Source organism: Suricata suricatta, chromosome 12 (genome assembly GCF_006229205.1).
Source record: "Suricata suricatta isolate VVHF042 chromosome 12, meerkat_22Aug2017_6uvM2_HiC, whole genome shotgun sequence".
Classification (NCBI taxonomy): Eukaryota; Metazoa; Chordata; class Mammalia; order Carnivora; family Herpestidae; genus Suricata; species Suricata suricatta.
Window position 1 is genome coordinate 56,939,628 of NC_043711.1, and position 9,151 is coordinate 56,948,778.

The 9,151-nt window shown below is 55.4% G+C and overlaps 1 protein-coding gene and 1 long non-coding RNA gene across 3 annotated transcripts in view; one reads left to right on the forward strand and one right to left on the reverse strand.

The window, feature by feature from the left end:
- The window catches only part of LOC115273217, a 7,928-nt gene extending 2,601 nt beyond the window's left edge, over window positions 1–5,327 (reverse strand). Inside the window, exon 1 of one of the 2 annotated variants that reach the window (XR_003900746.1) lies at window positions 5,191–5,327. This is a non-coding gene — a long non-coding RNA (uncharacterized LOC115273217). Of the gene's footprint in view, window positions 1–1,236; window positions 2,586–5,190 lie in introns of those variants that run through there. The other variant, XR_003900747.1, reaches the window with a different exon arrangement.
- Window positions 7–1,243, forward strand: LOC115273215 (histone H1x). The gene has a single exon (XM_029916189.1). It carries the CDS (start codon window positions 105–107, stop codon window positions 744–746), a length of 642 nt encoding a protein of 213 aa, XP_029772049.1. The 5' UTR covers window positions 7–104; the 3' UTR covers window positions 747–1,243.
- Window positions 5,328–9,151: the final 3,824 nt, after the last annotated feature.

Consider the following 9,151-nt stretch of genomic DNA (forward strand, 5'->3'; position numbering starts at 1 on the left):
CGCGCGCCCCCAGTCCCCCGGCGCCCCCTCGGCCCCTCGCCTTCCTCTTCCCGGCGCGGCCCCCGGGCTTCCGCGCCCCACCCGCCACCAACCCGCTCGCCACCATGTCCGTGGAGCTCGAGGAGGCCCTGCCGCTGACGACCGCCGAGGGGGCGGCCAAGAAGGCGGCCAAGGCTGGCGGCTCGGCCGCGCTGTCCCCATCCAAGAAGAAGAAAAACAACAAGAAGAAGAACCAGCCGGGAAAGTACAGCCAGCTAGTGGTGGAGACCATCCGCAGGCTGGGCGAGCGCAACGGCTCATCGCTGGCCAAGATCTACACGGAGGCCAAGAAGGTGGCGTGGTTCGACCAGCAGAACGGGCGCACCTACCTCAAGTACTCCATCAAGGCCCTGGTGCAGAACGACACGCTGCTGCAGGTGAAGGGCACCGGCGCCAATGGCTCCTTCAAGCTCAACCGCAAGAAGCTGGAGGGTGGCGGTGAGCGGCGCGGGGCTACAGCGGCCGCCACCGCCCCGGCGCCCGCCGCGCACAAGGCCAAGAAGGCGGCCCCGAGCGCGGCCGGCCCCCGGCGCTCGGACAAGAAGCCGGCCAAGGCCCAGAAGCCCGAGAAGCGCTCGCACAAGAAGGGTGCCGCCTCCAAGAAGGACAAAGGCGGCAAGGCTAAGAAGGCGGCGGCCGCAGGGGGCAAGAAGGTGAAGAAGGCGGCCAAGCCCAGCGTCCCCAAGGTGCCCAAGGGCCGCAAGTGAGCTCGCCGGCCTGTCGGGTCTTTCCGGTGTTCGGTTTTTCTACCCCAAGTATATGTAGGTTTTGTACGGTTGCCTGGCCAGGCCACTGCCGCCCCTGCTCTGAGCGTCACGGAGGGCCCGGGGTCCCCTCCATCCCCTTTCCGTTCCCCCTCCCCCACCGCCGTAGCGGTTTTTTTGTTGTTGTTTTTGCTTTAGATTTTTGAAACGGCCTGGCGACGCCTCTATTGGCTCTCGCCCATGGCAACGGCTGTCTCCATGGTAACCGGCCCCTAGGCGCCAATGGCCGAGGCCCCGCCTGCCTACCATGGCGGTGGCCGCGGGTTGGCGGGGCCCGGGTGCGCTGAGACGCCACCGCCGCGCTGCCCTTCCCCGCTCCCACCCTCTGCCTTTGGGTGCGCGACAAACAATCGCTCGGGGCGCGGGGCCGCGGGGTCGCGCGGCCTTCCCTTCCTCCCGTTGGCCTTTTTGGGGCACAATAAATTGTTTAAACCTTTGAACCGCTCTTGTTTTCTTCCGAGTGGAGTAGGGATGGGCGCGGTCGGCGAGCAGCTTGGGTTGGATGGTGGGTCCCAAGGGTCTTGGGTACCCCGGATGTTGGCTAGATAGGCCTGGAGTTCTCTGGGAGGGGTGGGTGGAAACGGAGGGGGAGGGAGAGGGGGCGGCCGGCGGATCCCGGAAGGAGCCTCTAGGGACCGATCTCTCGTGTGCGGAGGCGGAAACGTGCTGGAGATAGGCTGGTGCTGGTGCGGGCTCCGACAGCGGGTGGGGGAAAGGGGGATGGGACAGCCATGGCCTTTTGGCCTTGCTGGTCAGGGGCCTTCAGCACGTACGAGGTCCCACCAGGCCGGGCCTTTGCAGAGGTTAGTTACCTCTGAATTCAAGGAGACTGTGTTGATGTGAGAGGGGCCCTGGAAACGTGGAGGTCTTGGGGTCTGGCTCACTGAGCACACCCTGCAGGGTGGCAGAGCAAGGCCCTGATCTTTGGCTGATCTGGAATGCACACACGCGACCTCGGAGGCTTATTGGACAAGTCGGGAAGAGCGAGCCTCAGTCCTGGGACACTCTGGTGTCCAGCAAATGGTACTTAAGACCATTTGAGCCCTTGACAGATGTTCTTAGGAAGACAACCCTGCAAAAGGAAGGCTCTGAAAGCTAAGGAACATTCTAGAACAGTGTGTATGTACATGTACCAAACTGGGTAAACCTGGGTTGGGGGTAGGTGACAGATGGAGATGATCTCTGTGTTAGAGACTACAGAGACTACAGGTGGTGGGGGAAAGACAGTAGGAGAGGGGAGGGAGCATCACTGGAGAAGCATTCCCCTACTCGCCCCCCTGTGGCCTGGCAGCCACTACCCTCCCCCGCACATAGAGTGGGGGTCACAGAGCAAGCAAGCCCTTCAGTCACTTATCACCCTGCAGAGCCCTTCACACAGGGCAAGCGGCCACTCCACTTGCTCTTCCAGTTTCTTAAAGGCTTGCTGGGGGCACCTCCCTGCTGCCTCCTGCCTCAGGGACAATCCCAGACAGGTGGGTTTGAGGACAGTGCCCCTCCACCTACTAGCCTGGTTGTGACTGTTCTGGTTCTGGGGTATTAGGGGTGTCCAGGAGGCAGGCAGGAGGCCTGGGTTGGAGATTGCGGGACCCTGGTGGTCCAGGGCTGACTGTTCACTCACCCAGCCAAGCCCATGCCCTGGCCTCTTGATGATCAATAACAGCTTCATCCATTGTGCAGCTTTTCCTAGGGGGGTGGCATTGCCCAGTGACTTGCTACAGGGCCATAGGCTGCCAGCAGCTAGAGGCCAGGAGCTGCCTCGGCCTACCCAGTAGCCGGTGGGAGGTGGGAGGTGGGAGGTGGGAGGCGGAGGCGGAGGCGGGGGCGGGGCGGGGGGGGGGGTGCGCGCGCGTCTCCTGACCAGCTGAATGTGATTTCTCACATTCCACACCCATCCCCTAAAGCTCACTTCATCCCCTTCTCTGAGCCCTTCCTAACCAAAGATTCCCTGCCCCCAACCGACTGTCCTTTGCAGACATCTCGTGAGTTCCAGGGCCCCAACGTATCCTTCAGGTCCTTCTTATTTCCCACCCCAATCCACCCTCTGTTGCTGCTTCAAGGCCGCCGCGCCCATCTCTCCTGTCTCCATTCCATGAACACTTAGGCCCCTGGCCGGCTGGCTTCCCCATCCTAAGGCCTGCCTTAGCCCATGGACCAGCCCTCCATGGGGCACGCCTCCCACTCTTCTCCTATTAAAGGAGATTGTAATGTCTCAAATCACCGTACTCTCAGGCTACATGGCTCTGGGGATCTGATTTCTCCAGGATGGTCATGTGACTGAGGACCTGGCCAATGAGGAGTGTTCCCTTGTCAATCAATGAGCGTCAATCCTGGCACTCTTCTGGAGCTGCTGAGAAAGGGGTACTGTCTCCCCCTGGTAGGGACATGAGGCCAGAGTTCCCAGTAGCCATGTTTGTCAGCACACAGGGAGAGCCCATGTGCAAAAGGAGCCAAGACTGAGAAAGCTGGAACCACAGAATGGAGACAGATAACCTGAGGACATTACGGAGCCTCTGGATCCAGCCATGCCTGAAGCTAGTTAGACCCAGCTGCCACGTGAGCTGATACACAGCTTCCTACATAAGCTTATTTGAATTGGGTTCTGTCATTTGCAATCTGGTCTCTCACTCCTTTGACTCACTTTACCTCCCATGCTCACATTAAATTGTTCTTCCGAAAGGACCTTCCCAGTGTCCCACTCTTTACCCACAGGCCCCTCCCCTCCTCTCAGGGTGCTTACTCAGACCCTTCAAGCTGGGCTGTACCATGCGGTAGGGCCCACATCTCTGACCTGCACCCCAAGCTGAAGAATGGATGGCCATAACCAGACCCAGGTGAACACTCGGTGTGAGCCCAGCACTAAGGAAAGCTGCACAGGCCTGATCTCAGCCCTGCGACAGCCCCAGCGAGGAGGGTGTCCCAAAGCTCATCTTGTTGGTTTGGAGCTGAGACTGGGAAGGCTAGATTTTCTGCCCTGATACCACACTCAGCTCCTGCACCAGACTGGGGAGGCCAACACCCAGGATTTACCTACTGTGTCTTTTAGACCTCACTTCAAGGAGTCTCATTCCTAGGTGACCCTTGGAGGCTTGTGACACTGAGGCTCTAGAGAAGGGTTTCCTGGGACAAGTGACCTGGTGCAGCAAGGAAGCAAAGGACCAGGTGTATTTGCTTGTCTGCAAAATAGGGACCTAACAATGGCCCCAGCCTGGGATCCTCTCTGCAACCCTGATCAGGACCTGGGATTAGGTGGAACCAGATCCCTGGAGGCTGAGGCCAGTGTTCTGGGTAAGATTGTTCTCCCCATTCCTGTTTCTCATCTATAATGGAACCAAGAAGGATTTCTTTTACTCACCCATTGGCTAACCAGGGGGTCCAAACACACTGCCTCTGACCAGGGTCTCCGGGTTTTTTCCTGCCTCCATCCCTCGCACCCTCAAGTGTAGTAACACTCCGCCTGTGCCCCTGCCTTCTTCCTCTCAAGGGGCTCAGAACTGCCTCCCTGTGACCTCCTCAGATACTCAGGTTGGCCCTCCTGGGTCCCTAGATGTGACTTCTTCCTGGTCCCGGGACAGCCTTGAAGACCCTGGAAAGGCCCCTTTCCAGGCCGTGCAGGCCTTAGTGACCCCCAGGATGGGGTCTCCACTGAGTAAACAGCCTGGCTGAACTTGTCCCTCTGCCAGGGCAAGGCTTAGTGCTGAGCACAGAACCTGATGGGGGTGGGGGCCTTGGGTACTCCATACAAGGTGCGGGGGCTGCCATCCCCCTGTCACAGGCATTAGACTCTGGGTGATGTAGCCAGAGGGCCCATTAGCTGTTCTGGCAGCTCCATGAGTCATGAGGCCGCAAAGAGGCCCTGGGGTCTTTCGTATGCCCTAGTCCAGGGTCACTCGTTCGGCACACACGGGTTGAACAAGGATCTGCTTCCTGTTCTTGAGGAAGATGGATGGGAGGACAAAGAAACTGGCAGCTCTGGGGGATCGACAGTCCAGGCTGGCAGCTCGGACACGGGCCCCCAGTGTGGCATGAGCTCCTGAGTCTGGGGAACGGTGGAAGCAGCAAGTACACAGACAGCCACGAGGCAGGGGGTGTTAGCGGGGCTTCGGGGTCCCCCCTGCTTCGGTGGGAAGCAGAACCAAAGGGCTAGTGGCACCTGCACACCCTTACCCTTGATTGGTTACAGGGAACTGGCTTGCATACTTGCGGGGCTGATGAAAGTTTCCACGAGGCAGGATGCCTATGACAGAGGCTGGAGCCAGAGGTGCCCCCACAGGAGGGGACGCTACCCAGGACAGACCAGCTTGTGTTGGTTCTCAGTACCTCTGACCTTGGTGATGATCGTTATCCTCTGGAGGCTGAGAGCCTTTGCTGGAGATGACCATGCACGCACCTGAGTCAGCTAAACAGAAGGAGAATCCAGGGAAAGTAGAGTCGTCAGTGCTACTTCACACCAAGGAGGCAAATCAGCAGATCCGCAACCAAAGTGATGGTTTCCTTCCAAGTCTGGCAAGATCCACCTTGGGGCCCACCCTACAGGAAACACACAAAGAAGGGAGTTGTGGGAAATGTAATTCAGCATTACAAAGCCATCGAAGTTCCCCATTATAAAACGGGCATGCGTGGAAGGGGGGTAAGGGGGGACGAGACCAAGGATCTCTGACACAAATGTGCATGGACACCAGGCCAGGCAGGGCGGTCTTGCCAAGTGGAGGACACAGGCGGTCAGATCATGTTAGAAGCACCTCCTGAAAATGTGTCTGGAAATGTGGATTGGACCATCCAGGGGGCTTGGGAGGGGCCTCAACCTGCTAGTGGTCCCACACAGGGCTAATTGATCAGAAGCACCTCTTGAGAATTTCTTATGTAGAAACGATGCACTTTTTTGGTGTGAAACCTCCCACTTGTAAAATGCAGGCTTAAAAAAAACAAAAACTCCAGGCGCACCTGGGTGGCTCAGTCAGTTAAGCATCCGACTTCAGCTCAGGTCATGATCTCACAGTCCATGGGTTTGAGCCCCTCAATGGGCTTTGTACTGACAGCTCAGAGCCTGGAGCCTGTTTTAGATTCTCTCTCTCTCTCTCTCTCTCTCTCTCTCTCTCTGTCAAAATAAAATAAAGACATAAAAATAAAAAAAAAACACTCAACCTTACAACCTTTGAGAAGACTACTTGAAAAATAAAGGGTTGGCAAGAATGTGGGGAAATTAAAACCCTTGTACACCGTCAGTGGGATTGTGAGATGGTGTGGCTGCTGGGGAAACAGCATGGAGGTTCCTCCTAAAATTCAATGTACAGTCAGATCATCCAGTGATTTTACTTCAGGGTAGGGGCCCAAAAGAATTGAAAATATTAACTCAAAGAGATTTGTACACTCATGTTCATAGCAGAATTTTAGTTTAGCAGGATGAGAAAGATCCGGAGATTGGTTGGCAACAATGTGAATATACGTAATGCTACTGAAATGGTTAAGATGTCGAATTTCATGTAACATGTATTTTATCACAGTGAAAAACAAATCACACATGGGCCAGACAAAATCCTGTGTGAGCTCAGTGTGGCCCACAGTTGCCCGCCCCTTCTGGCTGCTTCGAAAGACAAGAAGTCCTGAATGGTGGCACCCTGATGGAAACTAAATCAAAGGAAGCTATAAAGCTGCGAATGCCAGAGACCTAGCCTGCCACTACCACAGGTCTGCACCAGGGGTAATGACCTCTCCACACAGGATTGTCATTAGGATTCCAGAGCCTTGTGCAATGCACCCCGCAGATACATGTTTCCAGAGGCCCTTTCTCTTACCCACTTCCTCTTACCTCTCCTAGCTCCCTCCATTAGGGGCCAGGAGTGTGGCACTGGAGTCCTTCCCCAGCCTGACTGCCCTTGAAAACCTTTTGTGGTGTTTAGCTTAATTGTCCCACCCCTCTCCCTGAGGCCCCAGGCTCCTCCGGGTAACCCTTTCGTTTCTGCAGCCCATTGGGTGCTGGGAAGTCTGCAGCACACCTCTCCTCCCTGGACTCCTGGGTGCAGGGGGAGATACTCATCTTTTTCTACATGAGTGCCACCAGCCGGAGGTAGGTTCTGGCCTCCCAACAGCCAGTATCTGTTGCTCTGGGGTCCTAGGAGTTCAACTGTGAGTACCCACTCTCCTGATTCACAGATGGGCAAACTAAGTCTCTGAAGAGCCAAAGGACTTTGTCAAAATTTTTAAAACACTTAAAAATATTTATCTATGTAGAAAGAGAGAATGCATGAGTGAGGGAGGTGCAGAGAGAGAGGAGAAACGGAATCCCAGGTAGGCTCCACACCATCAGCACAGTGCCCAATAGCGGGCTCAAACCCACAAAACTGTGAGACCATGACCCGTGCCAAGATCAAGGTTCAAACACTTAACTGACGGAGCCACCCAGGCGCTCCTGGACTTTGTCAATTTTTGACTAGGGACCCCCCTATGCAGCCTAAGGCAAAGTTCCTTTCCCCAGGGAATGACATCTCACCCTTCCCACCACTTGCTTCTCACTCTGGCTGAGAACTGAGAACCGGGAGGGAGGGTATACAGGCCGATGTGAGGATCTAGGAACCCATTACTATCTCTGGTTCCCACCAACAATCTCCCCCCCCGCCCCCCGCCCCCCCGCAGCCCTCCCCTCCTCCCCCAGCCCCATGCAGCAGGAAACAGGAGCTTGTCCAGACTAAGTATGAACACCTCTCCCAGGCCAGGAGCCCCTTGGATTTGTCCCCAACACTATGCCTAGCTATGTGTTCTTGGCCAAGCCCTTCCCTTGCCCAAGTCTGTTCCACCTCTATGAAGCAAGCATGTATAGCTTTGGGAACACAGGCTTTGTACTAGGAGATGGATCTAGATGGACTACAGATGGGGGCAGACACCTGTCTGTTAGCACCTGGAGGACCCTCTGCCTCTTCTAAGGCTACAGAGGAGGAAAGAGTCCACTAAGGCCTGGACCCAAGCCTGGTCACTGCACGGGTAAAGCAAGGGTAATGGGGGATACTATCTGGGGACCCAGCCAAGGGACCAATTGGATTTTAGGACTGTCACACCTGCCCCAGGAAACAGCTGGGGCCCTGGCCTAACTTGGCCACATCAACTGGCAGGTGAAGGCTGCTCTATTGTCCCTCAGACTTATGCTTTAAAAGCAAAGGACAGGAGCAGGTGCTCCACTGCTTTAAGCAAGCTACTTATTGGCAAAAAGTGGGATTCATATGCCCCTGCAATAAGTTAAAGTCTGTGGAGAGCAATTTGGCAATACTTATTAAAGCTGTTGACCCAGCTAAGAAAAAAAAAATTGCAGAAGGAAATGCCCAAGATGATACCATTTTTGTAAACCTGAAAATCACAAAATATGTTCTCAGGTACAGAATGTGCTTTTAACATCACATTTATTTGCAAGTAAATCTGAGTGAAAAGGATACCTGCCCCTGAGGACATTCTGGCCCTTCAGGTTACAATGAAAAGTCCCTGAGGCACCTGGGTGGCTCAGGTGGTTGGGCATCAGACTTCAGCTCAGGTCGTGATCTCTGTGGGTTCATGTTCTGCTTTGGGCTTTGTGCTGACAGCTCAGAACCTGGAGCCTGCTTCGGATTCTGGGACTCTGTCTCTCTCATCCTAAGCCACTAGTGCTCTCACTTTCAAAAAGAAAAAAAGAAAAAAAAAAGGAAAGTCCCACCACAGTGATTTACAACCCTGACAAATAGTAGAGATAGCGATCTAAAACAAAGGGAATTTCATTTTCGTTGCTTAATAAATTTGAAGCAAACGACAAAATAATCATAATGGTCAACCTCCAGTAAATTACATGTATTTTTAAGTTTCTTGGTAATACTAACCACCAAAACCCCATACAAATCAACCCAAACAAAACTGGAGGCTACAGTGAAAAGGCCCCCGCCTCCAGGGTGTAGGAAGCCGGGGCACTACCCACCGTGGGCCACCCCCCAGGAGGAAGGGAAGGAGCTTGCAAAAGGAATTTGGAGAGCAGAGGAGGGCGGCGGTTCGAAGACCAGGGGCTAGCCCCGCACCCCCGCCCAGCTCGGAGGGATGCCGCGCATTCTCATTAGCCGAAGGGCGCCGGAGTTCCTCTCTGATTGGCGAAAATTGTGATCCTTCATTTGCATAGGGCGTCGAGCCCCCCCCCCCTGACTGCGTCTGCGCAGCGGTCTAATCGCAATCCCACTGGGCGGTTTGGCACCCTTGGAGCACGGAGGGCTGTACCGCCCTTCCTCCACGGCACACTTCCTTGCAAAGCGTAGTATAGGGTTCTGTGGTTCTTGTCTCCCGGGAGCCCCAAAGAGGAAGTTGCGGAGTGGCCCTGGTGTTCCTGGAGATTCTTCGGAGCCCCG

Coding starts and splice junctions, on each gene's coding strand:
- LOC115273215 (XM_029916189.1), top strand. CDS start 105: ATGTCCGTGGAGCTCGAGGAGGCCCTGCCGCTGACGACCGCCGAGGGG.